This window comes from Clytia hemisphaerica, unplaced genomic scaffold, assembly GCF_902728285.1.
Source record: "Clytia hemisphaerica strain Z4C2 unplaced genomic scaffold, Clytia hemisphaerica genome assembly, whole genome shotgun sequence".
NCBI classification, from domain to species: Eukaryota; Metazoa; Cnidaria; class Hydrozoa; order Leptothecata; family Clytiidae; genus Clytia; species Clytia hemisphaerica.
In genome coordinates this window covers 1,410,614-1,427,805 of record NW_027104207.1, presented here as the reverse complement: position 1 = coordinate 1,427,805, position 17,192 = coordinate 1,410,614, and the positions used below count along the sequence as shown (strand labels likewise).

General features: G+C 34.3%; 1 protein-coding gene and 1 long non-coding RNA gene across 2 annotated transcripts; one reads left to right on the top strand and one right to left on the bottom strand.

The window, feature by feature from the left end:
• Positions 1–500: 500 nt before the first annotated feature.
• Positions 501–1,158, top strand: LOC136815379 (uncharacterized). The gene is made up of 3 exons (XR_010847710.1): positions 501–610; positions 739–810; positions 965–1,158. It is a non-coding gene; the product is annotated as an uncharacterized lncRNA (long non-coding RNA).
• A 12,570-nt stretch (positions 1,159–13,728) lies between these two features.
• LOC136815377 (uncharacterized) lies at positions 13,729–14,890 on the bottom strand. Its single transcript, XM_067071816.1, has 3 exons — positions 14,755–14,890; positions 14,401–14,504; positions 13,729–14,075 (listed from the first exon to the last, which is right to left on the bottom strand). Exons 1-3 carry the CDS (start codon positions 14,774–14,776, stop codon positions 13,746–13,748), a joined length of 456 nt encoding a protein of 151 aa, XP_066927917.1. The 5' UTR covers positions 14,777–14,890; the 3' UTR covers positions 13,729–13,745.
• Positions 14,891–17,192: the final 2,302 nt, after the last annotated feature.

Here is a 17,192-nt window from a genome sequence, read left to right as displayed (position 1 = left end):
GATATTCTTATTTCATACCAGAGTGACTACAAAACTTTCACATATACTGTATTTATCGATCAATTTCACTTTCAGACTTTGTTTGTAATTTTTAATTTTTTTGACCTTTTGATTAGTTTCGCCGGCGACTACTTGGTAGCAGGCAAATAATGTAAACAAATAATTGCGCCGTCAGCGAAACCGCTCGCCCAATGGTAATGGGCCCGATGACGTAACGTTTGACCAGCCAATGCCAGGGTATTATCTAGCGCCATATAGTTAAAGCATAAAAAAGCTGATGATGCGCAGGGAACGAGGTTGGCTCAATGGTACTTCAAATGTAAGTTACTTGAGTGCATTATTGAGGTACCCAGTCCAGTGTACTTTTGAAAAAAAATTGAGCGTACTTTTACTAAATACTATTGAGTATTGAAATTCCCTGGAATTTTGACATTTTGCTTATTTATTTTTTTCAATTATCACCATGTGGGTTTTCGTGTTATATATGAAATTATTGTTTATACTGCATTTGAAATGAAATACAAGATTCTTCACTTTTAAGGTGGAGACTCTTCTCAGGGAACTTATAAACCAACAAAAAACGACAAACCAATTACTTGCGGATGTTAAGGTATACATTTCCGAAGTTTACTTTTTTTTGTTTTTCATAATCATATAATTTAGTATTGTGTCACAGTCAATTTGAATGAATAGAAGAGAAAAATCGATTTTTATATGACTTTTCTTCCTTTATTTTAGGATCGGCTATCTCACCAGCAAAATCATGATCGAGCCGACCCTCCTGAAGAAGCCATAAATGAAGATGACTTTGTAAGGGTTTTAAACTTTAATACTGAAGTGTGTATCATTCGTAGAAATTACCTATCGTATCGAATCTCAGCTAAAATTCTCGGCTTAAGAAGTTACTTTGACTGTTTCTCTGCTTTTTAAATTTGCATTTCTAATTTTGAATTTCTAATTTTAGACATACAATGGAGATAACTATTTAACAAAACGGGCTAGGCACAGACGACCTACGTTGTATGCAAACAGTGTTGCTCGGGATCTCTGGAGTCTAGAGGAAAGAACCAAAAGGCTGATCGACCCTGCAGACAGCTACCGACCAATGATGGTGGAGAAAGGTCTGGTTGAGTTGGAGGGTGAACGGCTAGAATTACTAAAACGTATGTATCCACTTCATTTTGTAATAATCGTTCACTTATTTCGCTCTGTGTAGTTTGGATCAATTTTCTTTTGAAATTTTACATTTTGCGAAAGCCCTGCTACTTTATTGCTCTGTCCCAAACGAAGAGACTATTAAATTATTCAGGTTCTTTAATTATACATGTATAATTTAGGTTATATATTTTTTAATCCTCCATCATTATCTGCAAGGTGAAAAACCCAAAAACGAGCACATATGGAAAATGTGCAGAGATTCCATTAACCAGCATTGCCGAGACTAACGTAACGAAAAAAAGAAAAATAAGAAGAAGAGCGCAGAAAATGATTTTATAGATATGTCTTAATTTTTACTTGTATACATTGATTTAACCATTTATCTTTTTATGTAAATATGTAAATAACCATTAAAAACCAAACACGAAATGTTTCTTTTCCTTTCACTTTACCCAAGTTTGAGTAGTGTTCAGAATTTACCCGTTTTTGCGAGATCTTACTTCTAACAGTGGTCAAAACTTATCCGTTCTTGCAAAATCTTGCAATTTCTTGCGAAATCTTACTTTAAACAGTGGCCAAAACTTATCCGTTCTTACAAGTTCTTGCAATTTCTTGCGAAATCTTACTTTAAACAGTCGTCACAGCTTATCCGTTCTTGCAAGATCTTGCAATTTCTTGCGAAATCTTACTTCAAACAGTGGTCAAAACTTATCCGTTCTTATAAGATCTTGCAATTTCTTGCGAAATCTTACTTTAAAAAGTGGTCACAACTTATCCGTTCTTACAAGTTCTTGCAATTTCTTGCTAAATCTTACTTTAAACAGTGGTCAAAACTTATCCATTCTTACAAGTTCTTGCAATTTCTTGCTAAATCTTACTTTAAACAGTGGTCAAAACTTATCCATTCTTACAAGTTCTTGCAATTTCTTGCTAACTCTTACTTTAAACAGTGGTCAGAACTTGTCTGTTCTTGCAAAATCCTGTAATTTCTTGCGAAATCTTGGTCAAAACTTATCCGTTCTTGCAAGATCTTGTATATTCTTAACAGCCCTTACTTGGAGTTATTTGAGAACTTATAAGAACTTACAATTCCTTACACGAAATTGTAAAATCTTGCTTTTTGACCAGGGCTAGAAGATAAGAACACATATTTCTGAAAAATCTCTCCGCCGGCTGCTTCTGTCTGATAACCACAGGCTCCAAATGTATAGAAAATGGTCTAAACATGCTTGATTATTGGGTGGTCCTTGAGTTAGAACTCCATTTATCTTCTCATAAAACATTGTAACCAATTCTTTCATTGGCCCGCCATCATCGACAGCTGCCTCAGTACTTCCACAACTTAAAAAAGTTGCCTTAACAGGTTCCAGTGGTTTATCTTAAAAAAGAATTTAACAACAAAACGTTGTCTAATTGAAATTTCCTTATGTTCCCATTCAGAGCTCTTGAACTTATTGCTTCTGATCAGTGCTAAGTTCTCATCATAGCTATCGTTTGGTGCATCTTTGAAGAAAGACAAACGTTTTTGTCTAATGCCACCAATTCCAAGACTTTCCCTTGTTTCATCTGTTTTTTCCGTAAGTTGTGAATTTCATTGTTCTCTAACCTTCCTTGGTGGTTCTTCTGGTTCTCTTTTCCTTTTAACTGATCTGTATTCAAAGATTCTTTAAATGTTTGGTCCTGATCAGAGCGAAGACAAAAGTCTAAATAAGTCCCACTACATGTGCTACAAATCTTTCTTTTACTTAGGCCTTGAAATTTGGTTGATGGGTCTCAACGGGAAAGGAGCAAGTTTGTTGTCACCAGCGTCATCTTTATTATAATCATCTGACAAATCTTTTGTTTCAAATGCAATTGTAAGTCTATACAAAAAATAAGTCTTTGATGGGAAACGTTCGTTTTCATCCAAGTATTCTCTAATCTTTTGATTGTTAGGAATCCTGTGTCCACCAGCAGAGAGAATCTTACAAACAACATTCTCTAACTTTTCTTCCAACCCGTTTTCCCCGTTTGGGTAATAATATGATTGACCTTTGCTTAAAAATTCAAGGAAAGTAGGGTCGTCTTGGTCGCCAAATTGGACCTTTGCCCACCTCCATATTCATTTTTCACGAAAGCTTCTTCCCCTCTCTTTTGCCACCTGATTTGAATCCTTATTGATTTAAAGTCACTTGATTTGTTCTTAGACTTGTTTCCTTTTGAATTAACAGTAGCAAGCAATTTACTCAGTCTATTTAATGTACGCTGCTTTTTCTTGGGCTGGGCTGGCTTAGGTTGAGTAGGAGAGATTGTCATCGTGTCGATTACACTATTGTAAGAAACAGAGTTAATAGTTTGATGTCAAAGGCCCACAGGGATTATGAAAAAAACATTTGTAATAAATCCAAGGAAAAGCCAAAGATATTTTGGTCTCATGTAAGATCTAAACTTAGTCATCAAGCGGAGTCTCACCACTACTTGAAAACCCCGATGAGGGTTCTAACCAACAAGCAATACGGTTTCATTACTCGCCGCTCCACCGTCACACAACTCCTATATTATTTGGACAAGAGGTGTGAAAGTATAGCTAACGGAAGTGTTGTTGACACCTCTGCACTCATAATGCGCGGTCATTTTCCCTGTCCGTCTTCCGTTGCGCCCGTTAATTTTTTTTTCATTAGCCTACAGCACTAAGGATCAGGCCGACCATCCGGCCGAAATTTGTGTATTTTCTGCGTCGTCAGTAAATTGTAAAACCTTCAAAATCTTAAAGTAGGTGAAGAAAATGGCGGCCGGCTGAATTTTAACACAAATTATGTCATCAAAAAGCCTTTGATATTGTGGCAATCTGTGAAAAATGAACTGGAAAACAGCATCAAAGTACTAACTGGATGATAAATAAAAGGTTTAATTTCAATCATAAATCAGACTTATTTTTTCGCCTGGAAAATTTTGTGTGTCGAGAAAATATTTTATGTTGGTTCGCCAGAAAAGACGTGGACAAGAAAAAAATGCTCATGGGTAGTATGTGGCGGTTCGTGGATCCCTAATAAATAATGTACGAACTAATATATGTTTAAAGCTAAATTCTTTTGAAAGTTTTTTTGTTTAGTTATATCATTCTCTCAACAAGTACGGTCGCCCGAAAGCGGGATTCCGCACCGGGTTCTAGGCCGATTTTTTGTACTTTCTTCGTTTTCTCTTTTTGCTCTCTTTCATATTTTTCTCTAATCATTTCTCGATAGTGTCAGGCCAATACTACTCCTTTTCTTTCAGGAAGACGACGGGTGACTCGCGGGTGGCAGGGGATGCTTACTCTAGGTACCGCATCTGATCTCAGACTTCAGTCTTCATCTTTTCATACTTTTTTCCATTTTCTTTCGGTTTATATCTCTTTTCATTTTAAATATTAGGTTCGCTAAATTTGCGGTTTGTGTAATTTACGATGCGCGATCCAACGATTCACGATGCACGATGCACGATCCATGCATGATTTATGTTGATTTATGTTAATTATTCTAATTATGCACAAATAAGTTTTCATAATGCTAGCTACAAACATCATATAACAATAACGAAAAAAAATTAAAAAAAGAAGGGGAAATAATTTATCATAATGAGACTGATTAAAATAACTTATATCTTCTGTGTAGAAAAACCAAAAATTGATAGCGAAAAAGCCTTGACGTCATAGAAAAGTTTTGGCGCGAAAAATTTATTAAAAGAAAACTCATTTTTGTACGTTTATTATTTTTTTAAGAACAGTGAATAAGATAAATAAGGAATCATTGGTTACTTTTGGCATGTTCTTATAAAAGCCTTTTACCAACAGAATGGCAACTGGTGTTTTTATTTATTTGATTTTTTCTCTGTTTGATGATCAAGTTAATTCATTTTATTTGATCTTTCTCAAAAAAGGTGAGTTTATACACGTGCTAAACTAAACGTCTTCCCCTACTTTACCACAACAGTGTAAATTTCTGTTTATAACCCTGTCTCAATCCAATGCATTTGGTTGGTTTAATCGGAGAAACGTTGTTTTTTTTAAGAAAGAGAGCAAAAAGGTTAGAAGATATTCAATTCAAAGCATGGGCAAAAAAGTTTATGTTTTGATTTGATTTGATTGTTGAGGTTAAATTTATACACGCATACTTTACATTGATTCTCCAGGAATACAAAAGAAGGAATTAAAATATGTGATTACTAAAACCTATAAATGCATAATTAGAATGACTAACATAATATATGCATGGATCGCGCATCGTGAATCGTTGGATCGTGCATCGTAAATTACACAAACCGCTAAATTTGTTTTAATTGTTCTAGTAATGTGTATCTCGTGAAATTTAGTTTGTTTTGTCCTTTAGCATTTTGGGTTGTTAAAATTCATTGGTCATTTGATTGTTGTCATATGATGTGGGAAAAGTTTTAGTGTTTTCTGAAATTTGATTAGCTTCTTCAGGTATAAAAATACAATAATAGTCATATATAAAAACCTTTATTACATGATTGAGCTATAAAACAAATAAAAGAAAGCCTGAGGGGGTGTTGAGAATTGAAAATGAATGAACACTAAGTTTTAATAAATTGACACTGCTAATTTAAACATGGGTCATTTTGTTATATTTAAAAGTATTTTGCTCCTAAAGAATGGTCGAACAAATACCTTTCTTTCATTTTCCTAGGGCTTTTTCAAAATTGCTAATGAGTAATGGGCTAGGACTTGGTGCATTACATATACGTGTCTGGCCAACTTGTTCAGAACTACCTTATGTAACGGACTGACACTGCATGAAATATGTTTCTGACGGATTACGATATATCGCCGTGTCAATTCAAGACAGACTTAAGTCCATTTTTTCGAAAAATGAGTTAAAGGCATACCCCCCTATTTCAGCATTCCCGCTTTCAAAAAACGGCCTTAAGTCCCCCAAATTCCTACTGAAAAGTGGTGTTTTTTGCGATTCAAAAAAAATAAGGATTTCAGATTCCTCAATAATATCAAGCATAAAACAGCCTTAAGTCCTAAGGTTCAAGGAAAGAAAGCCTTAAGTCCAAAATTTTTTCTTTTGTGGACTTAGGGCTCTTTTAATTTGAAACTTTTATAATTTCATGTGACTTAAGCCAAATTATTTGTTGTGTTATATAAGTATCTCCATTCCACTGCAACGTCTTCATTCGATTCATTTTTCTTCAACAATATACAGTACAGTGCAGTTACTTCATAATTTTGTTTTTATTGATTTGTGAGTGTTTCAGAGGGTTGACAAAGTTTTTTTTTTAAAGTTAAAAGGATGATGCCAATTTCTTTTTGTTACAGTTTGTTTGACTAAAGTATTATTGTGAAAGTTTTTAATTACTTTTATCTAGCAAACAAGTTAATAAGATGAGAAGAATAACAATAGGCTCTCGAGTTTCTACTGAAGCTTGGCGATTTGACGATTCAAAGAGTAAACAAGTTAAGGATAGATGGTCATACAGTAAATTTGGGGATAATTGGGCAAATGCCAGGGTATTTGGAAAGGTGGTGGGAAGTTTTGGACAAAAACTACAAATCCAATGGGATATTGACAACGAGATAATTGCTTTTGAAAAAGATTGGCTATTCAAGGAGGATGAAAATGTTCCTTCAAAGTCCCTGAATGAAACTCAAGCTGAAGAAGGTATTTTTTTCTAATTTTCTACTTAAACCGTTTTGACTATTCTCAACTTCAGTTGAGCTAGAATCTGAGAATGTCTGTCTTTCTGCCAGTCAGTCTGTCTGCCCTAAGACTTTGGGGCAGGCTGGAGACTTCAAAAATGATCGAATTTGGCTGAAATTTGGCACACTTGTTCCTTGGGTGAATATCTGGGTTTTTTTTTTTTCATTTTTTGAAAATTTTCATTTTTAAGGGCGTGGTTACGAGTTTTCGCCGAAACGAGGCTAAAACTTTAGGGCAGGCTGGAGACTTCAAAAATGATTGGATTTGGCTGAAATTTTGTTGAAGTGTTTTTGAATATTCTGATTTTCGAGGTCTAAAGGCCAGTTGATGTTATATCTAGAACCTTCTGCTAAAATTTACAAATGGGCCTACGAGTAATTTGAAAGATATTGAAGTTGAGCCAGTGCGGTTAGCACGTTCGACAGTTTCACAACAACAATATCAATCTTTCATGGAGTGTATTCCCCGCAGCCTCTTGGTCTTTATTGTTCTTCTCGGCGTCTCACTAAGTATCTATCTTCTCGGCTTTCAGATGTCACCCCTGCTGATCGTGAAGCTACATCGGAGTCCCTTGTTATCAATCAAGGAGAAAAAGGTATGTCCGTGTCCTGAATGAAGTGTTCCGTCTTAAAATTTTTTGGTTCTGATCATTCTCAGCTTTTAATTAATTAGGTGCTAATACTTCATTCTTGTCTTTCAGATATTACCCCTGCTGATGGTCAAGCTAAAGTTGAGCTATCTGTTATCAATCAAGGAGAAAAAGGTATGTCCGTGTCCTGAATGAAGTGTTCTGTCTCAAAACTCTTTGGTTCTGATCATTCTCAGTGTTTAATTATTTTAGTCCTTATATTTCACTCTTGTCATTCACCCCTGAAATCTTTTGTCTCCAAACTCTTTGTTTTTACATTTAATCTTTTTTGTCTGATTTTTATTCCTTCGCTTTTTTATATTTCTTGCTTGACTTTTAGGTTTAACCTCTGATGATGGTCAAGTCCCAGGTCCTTCAGGAATATTGAACTCCACAAATGTGATACATGGTATGTATATTTTATCCTTTTACTTTTGTGATATTCATTTCGTTTGACATCTTGATTCAGAAATAAAGTACGTTTTCTTCGTTTTCAAGTCTATTTGAACCAACACATGCTACAAACATTGAGTTACCTTGTCAAATTGTCAAACACCAAGTACACACACAGACACAAGCATACAATATACAAATAAAATCCCATTCAAACATTCACAAAAACATCAAACTTTACGATTCTGTAAGTACCTATTGACTGTATCTATTTGGATTAAAATCCTAATCAAACAAAGTACTTGATTAAATTCAACACTCAACTACATTCAAAATGAAATCTCCATAATTTTTTTTAGGAGATGACTTAGCCGACCTTTGCTCATCATCATCAGATGAAGATAGTTCCATCGAGGTATGATTTCTCTCACATACATAGATACCTAGTATATTGTAATCCCAATATGAAATTTACCTTCTCACAAATGAGAGCATCTCATAAACATTCCTTTATCTTGTTTTCCAGACCAACAACATCAATATTGAAGCACTGAGAGAGAAGAACATTCTGCATAATGATAAAGAGCTCGCCAAACTTGGCATTGAAGTATCAAAACGAAAGTTCAACAGACACGTACCTAATTATGAGAACTTCGCGTTTTTGTCAGACTCAGACGGTAGTGGCGATGAAGCAGATGACTCCAGTCAAAATGAATACAACGATAACACCAACAGTGGATGGAAACCTCTCATTGATGGTCAAGATGTTTATTTAGTACATGAAGGAGATGAAATTTTCAAAGCAAAATATGAAAAAACCATCCCAGGAACAATGGTTCATGGTAACCTAATCCAAGCATGGGAGAGTCGCTTTTTCATTACAAAGGTGTTTAAAAAGGCAAGCACATGGGACAAATTTGACGCTGATACTACATGCCAAGGATCGGCAATATTATGGAATACTTCCGACATAAAGATAATCAAACCTAAATCAATCGAAAAGAGTGGTACTGAAGCTAAGTTCCCTACACCTACAACAACAAAAAAACGGAAACGAAACCCAAAGGAATGGGTTCGAAACATTAGCAAAAAGGCTAGACATTCGGGTAAAGACTTCCAGTATCTATATAAAGAGAGAGGTTCCAGGAAAAAGGTCAAAACTGTCAAAGGAAAAACGATGAAGGGACCTTGTAACTGTACCCAAAAATGTTATGAGGTCTTTACAGAAGAAGTGCGCCAGAAAATATTTGAAGAGTTTTATGCCAGTGGAAATCAACAAGCACAAAACGCACAAATTCTTGCCCTAGTTAGACAAACTAAGAAGCAAAGAGAGCGAAAGAGGGACACAACGAAAAAGAGAAGCCGTGAATTTTCTCGAATCTTTCACCTCCAAAAAGAGGAAGAGCAAGTTAAATGTTGCTCAGTCATGTTTTTGAACACGTTGAGCATCAGTGAAAAACGTGTACGCACTGCTTTGAAAAATAAAACAATCACTGGAACACCAAAGCCTGATGGCCGAGGACGACACTCTAACCATAAAACCGCTAAGGAAGAAGAAGCATGCGTTGTAGAACATATTAAGCAATTCCAAGTGCTTGAATCCCATTACGTTAGGAAGGAGTCCAAGTATGAGTACCTTCCAATCGACCTATCAATAGCAGAGATGTATCGCATGTATAAGGAATGGCGTCATACAAAATCTTACCCAGAGGTGACGTATAAATTTTACGCACGTATCTTTAACGAACGATTTAACTTAAAGTTTCAACATCTAAAGAAAGACAGATGTGATACTTGTGAGGCATACAACAATCGCAAACCAGAAGATTTGACCGAAGAAATAAAAAATGACCAACGAAACCATTTGAAAGAAAAAGACATGGTTAGACAAATTAAGGAGGATTGTAAACTCGAATCAAAATTAGACAAAGAGCTTGTGGTGGCAGCTTTCGATCTTCAAAAAGTGTTGTTGACACCATTTGGCCAAGTAAGCTCCTTCTACTATTCAAGACGTCTAACCAACCATAATTTGACTGTTACCGACATTTCAAGTATGGAAACATCCTGTTTCTTTTGGACAGAGGCCGAATGTCAAAAGGGATCCTGCGAGGTAGCGACAAGTTTATTAAAGTTTCTGGAAATGAAAACTCAAAGTGGGGTGAAAAAATTCCAATTATTTTGCGATCGATGTGGAGGGCAGAACAATAATAGGATGATATATATCATGTTGTCCTATGCTATCATAAAGTTTGGCATTCAATCTATAACCCTCACATACCTGGTATCTGGTCATTCATATAGTGAAAATGACACCGCACACTCAGTGATTGAAAGAATGGTTTCAAATAAAACAATCTACACACAGGCAGAATGGGAAGCCATGATCCAATGTGCTTTCAAGAAACAAAAGTGTGTTTTCAACGTCTTAGAGCATCAGGATATCATTGATTTCAAGAATCCTAAAGCCTTTCCTGAATATCACGATGTTTTAAACGACAAAACTGAGGAAATCATGACGGAGGAGCAGAAGAAGAAACAAAAGGAGCTCAATGAAAAGATGGAGATGCAAAATAGGAAAGTCACAAAAGTCTTCTGGTTGGAAATGGTATGCATCAAATTTTCCCTTGAAAATCCAGAAACAATGTATTTCAAGTACCAATATGATGAAAATTACCGTACAGCAAAGTTTTCAAAATCTTTGGCCAGCCTGAGAAACAAGATGTCAGAGAAAAGTAAAGAAATGGAGATGAGAAAGTATCAGAAACCTTGTGGTATCGCTGAAAGAAAGAAGAAAGATTTGCTTGAATTGTGCAAGAAAAGACTGATCCCCCAAAGGCATCATTCTTACTTTGAAAATCTTCCTGTCAACAAGACAAAAAAGGATGTTGTAAAATCAAAGAAGACAGTACCAAAGGAGACAGTACCAAAGGAGACAGTGCCAAAGAAGACAGTACCAAAGAAGACAGTACCAAAGAAGACAGTACCAAAGAAGACAGTACACAAGAAAACCAATTAAAAGTTCATATCATTTTTATTTGTTAAAATTTCTTTTCTAAGTTTATTGGGAGCAATGACTGTTCATCTAGATTATATCTTTACCAAGCTTTCACGATTATGTTAAAATTTGTTTTTCATTTTATTGTTACGATTTTGCTCGAATGTTGAATTTATCTTATCCCCAGGTTCGAACTGCTTTATTCATTCTATCTAACCTTTTAGCAATCTTACAGTTCTGTTAGCTCTAGTTCTTTAAACTTAATAATATTTCAAATTTAAGACCTTCTTTGTAAGGTGAAGCCAGAAGCAAAATTGTGTGTTTGAATTAGATTTTTAATTTTTAAAACTCTTATTAATGTAAATATTTTTATCAGCCTACTTATATTTTGTTAAAGACATCAGTTGTGTTACTTAGTAATGTTTGAAACGCACGACTCATTGTTCTTTAAGGAGTCCCTTAATTTCAAATCCTATTATAATGGTTATCCATGTAGTTTTATATTTCTGATCCTTTAGAGAAGAAAAGATTAAATAAGGGGATTGTCATAACCTTCTTTTGAATTTTTTACCATAGGTAACTAGCTAAAGACTTTCACTCCGAGCTCGAGACCTTTTAACTACAGACCTAGCTGACTAGAGCATTATCTAGAAACTAGTTTTGAATACTGTAAGGTGCTGGCACGTATGATCCAATCTTTAACCAATACTTGATAGTCCTTTACTTGACCAATGTCACTGTAACAGAATCGCAACCTTTTTAACCTTTTTTTACTCTAAAGGAGGAGACATAAAGCATGAAGCTAACGATAACTGCTGATACTTTATTTTCTGAAATTTCGTGGCGATTTGAGCTTCAAAGTCCCTTTTTGCTTGTATGCTTGTTTTGGAAAGTGTACTGTAGAAGGAAAAAGTTTCAAATTCAAAATTCACAATGGCCCTCTCACTCCTGTATAATCTAAATTCTCAAATACTGATTGTATGTAATGGTTTGAAAAATCGCTGCAAAATCGGCCCTAAGTCAGTAAAATTAAAATTCAACTTCTGGTAAAAAAAGACTTAAGTCCAAAGATGTCATTTAAAAAAGCCTTAAGTCCATAAAATTAAGGAAAGTTCAGTGCAATATAGCCCTAAGTCCTACAATTGCCATTTCAGACCCTCTGGTGCAAGTCATGTAAATATCCTTTAAACCACAAAAAGATAACCATAATATCCCCATAATATCTAAAATATGGACCTAAGGCATTATTTGTTCCAAAGTTATAGGCAAATGAAACCTTTAAAGTCGATTATCTCGAAATGGAAAAAATGGACTTAAGTCTGTCTTGAATTGACACGGCGATATGGAAAAAAGAGCCGAAAAGGTCTAATTTTCGCAAGTTTTCGTTATGCGAACAAATGATATTTTCGGAATAAGATAAGGGCACCTATCTACTAAAACGTTTTTATCATCTATCGCATTTCCGATATAGTAACAATCCAAATCCGATACGTTGCGAAACTATGCTATGTCTGAAATTTATCCGACGAAAACACAAGTAGTCGGAGCCGATAATAGTAGAAAATTTAAGTATCTGTGACAATAAATCCGTAATAAGTACTAACTGAAATTGCAAATGAATGCTTAAAAAAATATTGACCAGAATGTTTTGTAATTTTCTCCAGCTGAATCGAATCGAAACACTCAAAAGTTATTCTACTCCCACGGTAATTTACTTGACAATCAAGTAACAGTAGTCAAGAAATAATGTTCAACAGTTTCACGAGTAATTATTCAGTATATTTTTAACAACAAATAAATGCAAATAGTAAAATGATTAACTCTGTAGGAACCTTTATTGACATATTAACAAGCTTTATATATCAAAATAATAATAAAATGATTTACAATTATATTTTGAGAGAATTTACTTCTGATATATTTACATCTATAAGAAAAAACATATATTAATATTGACATATTAACAAGCTTTGTATACCAAAATAATAATAAAATGATTTACAATTATATTTTAAGATAATTTACTTTTGATATATTTACATCTATAAGAAAAAAACATATATTAATATTGACATATTAACAAGCTTTGTATACCAAAATAATAACAAAATGATTTACAATTATATTTTAAGAGAATTTACTTTAGATATATTTACATCTATAATAAGAAAAAATGCTTAATCTAAGGCACGAGAGGTTTTTTTGTAATCCTGCAATGCAATCGTGCCTGGACATGAAAAAGTTTGGCTCCATAGTACAAATAAATTTAGTTATTTTCTAATTCGTAAACTCAAACGAAAATATCTTTATTTATCATTTTACTTTCATCTCTTCTTATTACGTTAGTGGGTCGTCTAGAAAGCCATGTGTAAATAATCTAACAACCTGTGAATAGCTTCAGACAGCCGCCCTTTTTAAAGTCTCTCACGCGACTATGAAGCGCCAAAAGAACAATAATAAATTTATGAAATCCTTTGAGTGAGATTGAAATTGCAGAAGTGCTGAACAAAATAGATCTGATAATTTGGTGCAGCATTTCTGCAATCTTTTAGGGGTTTCCTAAGAGCGTATTTTAAGGAAATTGCAATGCATGATTACAGAAAGAGCTTTCGTGTAGCCTTAGCTTTATTAGTTTTATTTTGTTATTTTGCCTACCAAAACCTTCATTTTCCTAAACTAATTTCCCTCTATTTTGTGGATTATTTCCCAGAACACCAATAATTATTGGTAAAGAGCTAAGAAAGAGCTAAGAAAGAGCTAAAAAAGCTTCACAAAGCCTGGTTAAAAGTGGGTAATTTGAATCATGTTTACATATTTTAAAGCAAGAACACGCAGATCCAGTTAGGGGAAAAGAAAAGAAAATTTCGATAGAGTAATTTTATCAAAGAAATCATTCATCAAAATAACTAAAAACTTTCTCCATTTCTGGAGACCAGACAGGTTCTGGTCTTAAAGACGGAGGACCAGGATTTCGCTTGAAAGCACGATACCTGGCATGCTTCGATTGCGATTGTTTGTGTATCTCATCCAGTTTCGACAAACAGCTATCGACACCCTCTGATCTCCAGGTTAATTTTCGAGTTATGAACATCTTTTCTTCGCCATCTTCTTCCTCGTCTTCTGAAGACATTAACTCAGGCACCAATATTTTTGTGATGGTTGCACGTGTCATTGCGTCAACGTTTAGACTCTGCAGTGCTCGTCTGCGATTGTTTAACTTCTGTAAAGATAAAGAAAACGAACCAGGAGAATTATTGATGCAGCAAAAATATGTTTTCAATTTCAATATTTAATATTGTATTAAATATTTCAAAATGTATGGAAATCATTGTTTGCCAGAATTTTCAGTTTAATCATTTAGAATAGACAAAAGTTTGACTGACAAAAAAGTACTGTAAATTAAAAGGTCTCAACCCAAGAATACATTCATACACAATAAATGATAACTATGCAGAATTATGGATTATCTTGGCAATAGAGATGGATTTGTTTACCATAAAATGGTTTGTGCTTGCTGCTTTCACACACAGTACAGGTAAACTTACAGTATCTTTGCGGCTGCTTTTTGCAGAATCCGTCTTGTAGTTAGGATTCCTCTCCATCTTCCTTTTGGTATCCTTTCTCGAGCGAAAGTTGATGACAGCAGCAGCTAAAGGGATCAAAGTGTTTAATTAAAAAAATTTGAAATGTAAAAAAATGTTATAACGTTTTCAAAAGCATGATTACTATGTAAAAATCGAACATTTGTATACCACTACCAGCAAATACAAAAGTAAATATAATACTTGTAATAATAAAGCAAAGTAAATTGATAACATAAATAAAGGTGCTGATAATCAATCAATTTAAGCGGAAATTAAGGTTAATTAAAATTAATTACTTTTATACAAAGCTCATACCTTTGAGTTCTTTCTTGTCCATTTCAGGATGTAGGCCAAGAACCCTATTGATGGCTTCTTCAGTCAACCTTTTGTTGTCACCAGAATGGGGACTAAATAGAAATAATTCAGTTTAGTTACCTACACAGTTGATAGAGAAATTCCATTAAGAATAACAGAGTTTGCGCAGAATCTAGAAATAGACTTTTTTTCTTGTCATAATTATTACTTTTGATGTGCTTGTACGAGTTCCAATCCCATCAAGATTTGCATTAATTTCTCTTGCACATTAATCAGAGACGCTTTTAGACACTGTCAAAGAACTACGATGAAGTGACTTTAAATTGGTTTGCATTATCCTTTTACAAGGATCGCACTCCTTTGTATTTTTTCAATGTGGCTACTTGTTTATCTTGAATTCCCCAGATTCAGAAATTGAGAAAAGTGAAGAGGAGAATGAAGCAAACGCTGAAGAAGAACTTATTCATGATCCTGAGACTTTCCTTGAAATGGTTAGAGATTTTGAAAATGAAGCGGCTGATATTGAAATGGATTCAGAGGAAATTGAGACCACCCTATTCACCAGATATTCATGTCGCTTTTTGGCCTTATGGCAATATACGTTTGGAATCACTGACAATGCCTTGAAAAGTTTGCTAAATTTTTTATTCGTTTTACTGATGACTCTTGTTTCATGTGTTCCGGTTCTTGGAAGTGTAGTCGGGAACTTTCCTTCAAGTTTGCATAAGTTTCAAAAACTTATAAATAAATCAGAGAACGAATTTTCCAAATACGTTGTGTGTACCAAATGTTATAAACTGTATAGTTTTAAGGACTGTTTTACAACAATTCGAGGAGAGAAATTTTCCAAGAAATGTAATAATATAGCATTTCCAAATCACCCTCAGAGACAACACAGGAAACCATGCGGACAGCTGCTTTTGTCGAAGGTATCCACCCCTTCGGGAGAAACAAATTTTGTTCCCTTCAAAACTTATTGTTACAAATCGATCAAACAGAGCTTAACGAATCTTTTGGAGCGAAAAGGATTCGAGGAAGATTGCGAAAAATGGAGGGAAAGAACTACACAGGAAAATGTTATGTCTGATGTTTATGATGGTCAAATGTGGAAGAAATTCTCCGATCCTGATGGTTATGACTTTTTCTTAAAGAAAAGAAACTACGGTGTCATGCTGAACGTGGACTGGTTTAATCCATATAAGCATGTCAAATATAGCATAGGAGCTATTTATCTAGTCATTATGAATTTGCCGAGAAGTGAGAGATTCAAACCAAAAAATATCGTCTTAGTTGGCCTTATTCCGTCAATGACAAAGGAGCCAGCCAACATCAACTCATTTCTCGAGCCTTTTGTTAATGAATTGAAGGAAGCTTGGACTGTTGGCTTCAAAATAAAAATTGGAAGAGTTTTCAAAACTTTTGGTTTGGCGCTTTTGTGCATCGGGTGTGACATTCCAGCATGCCGTAAACTTTGTGGATTTCTAGGTATATTTAAACTCAGCAAGTTCCCATTTTCTATCCCTGACTTTTTTATTTATGCAATATTACAACCTTCGGTATTATCAATTTCCTTCTGATTTCAACTCCTGATGAAATGTACCTTAAACCTGTTCCTGGCCAGATTTTGTATTTCATTAAACATAATGTGTTTTTTGGTGATCAACATTATTCACACGTTTTTGCTAAAGCTAGTTGGTTCTTGGAGAGCAATCATCGAGATCTGTTTGGAAAACCTGTAGAAGTTTGGGATAACGTTCTCACCAAACCGAGTGGAGCATCATCTTTTGTACCTGTTCAAAGAATTTTTGCAAAGTTGGTTCATTTCAAATTTGAAAAAAACAGTCAAAAACTGATGGCAGTTATACCTCGAGCATGTTGCTTGCGCTTGTAGAATAATTTGATATTTGCTACCATCGATGATGATAACTATACGTTTTTCCAGTTAATTTAACATCCAAATAATGAGTTTTAAATCAATCAAGCATATTTCAAAACCTTTTCATACGTAATCGTAGCCAATATCTTTTTGCATCTCGAGTTATTAAATCTCAATGACCAACTCAAAATGACCAGAGATATGGAAAAGATATGCCGCTTTGAATAAAAAAACAAAAGAATTAAGGTGAAAGAATTGTGGGCAATTATTGTGTGGTCTATTTTCTTTCTCCATATCTTTGCTTTAACCTATTATTGAATTTCTGCTTATCGTTAATATTTTATTCTTTTTAAAATTCTACTTTTTAGGGCATTTTAGTTGAGACTTGTAAGTTAAATGAAAAATAAAATCAATGATTTTATGATAGATTTTACCAATGATTTTCGTTTTGTTATTCATCTTTACTAAACTTTTTTTCTTGGTATAAAGACCTAACCAAATAGTACGCCATACTTTATAGAAGAATTAGCATTTAGCTCCTTCATATTTTATCCCACTGGCT

Excerpts from the sequence above, each read along its gene's own strand:
- LOC136815377 (XM_067071816.1), bottom strand. The coding sequence starts at position 14,776 with ATGGACAAGAAAGAACTCAAAG. Across the intron at positions 14,505-14,754 it reads GGACAAGAAAGAACTCAAAG|CTGCTGCTGTCATCAACTTT; the intron begins GTATGAGCTTTG and ends TGATCCCTTTAG. Across the intron at positions 14,076-14,400 it reads AAAGCAGCCGCAAAGATACT|AAGTTAAACAATCGCAGACG; the intron begins GTAAGTTTACCT and ends TTATCTTTACAG.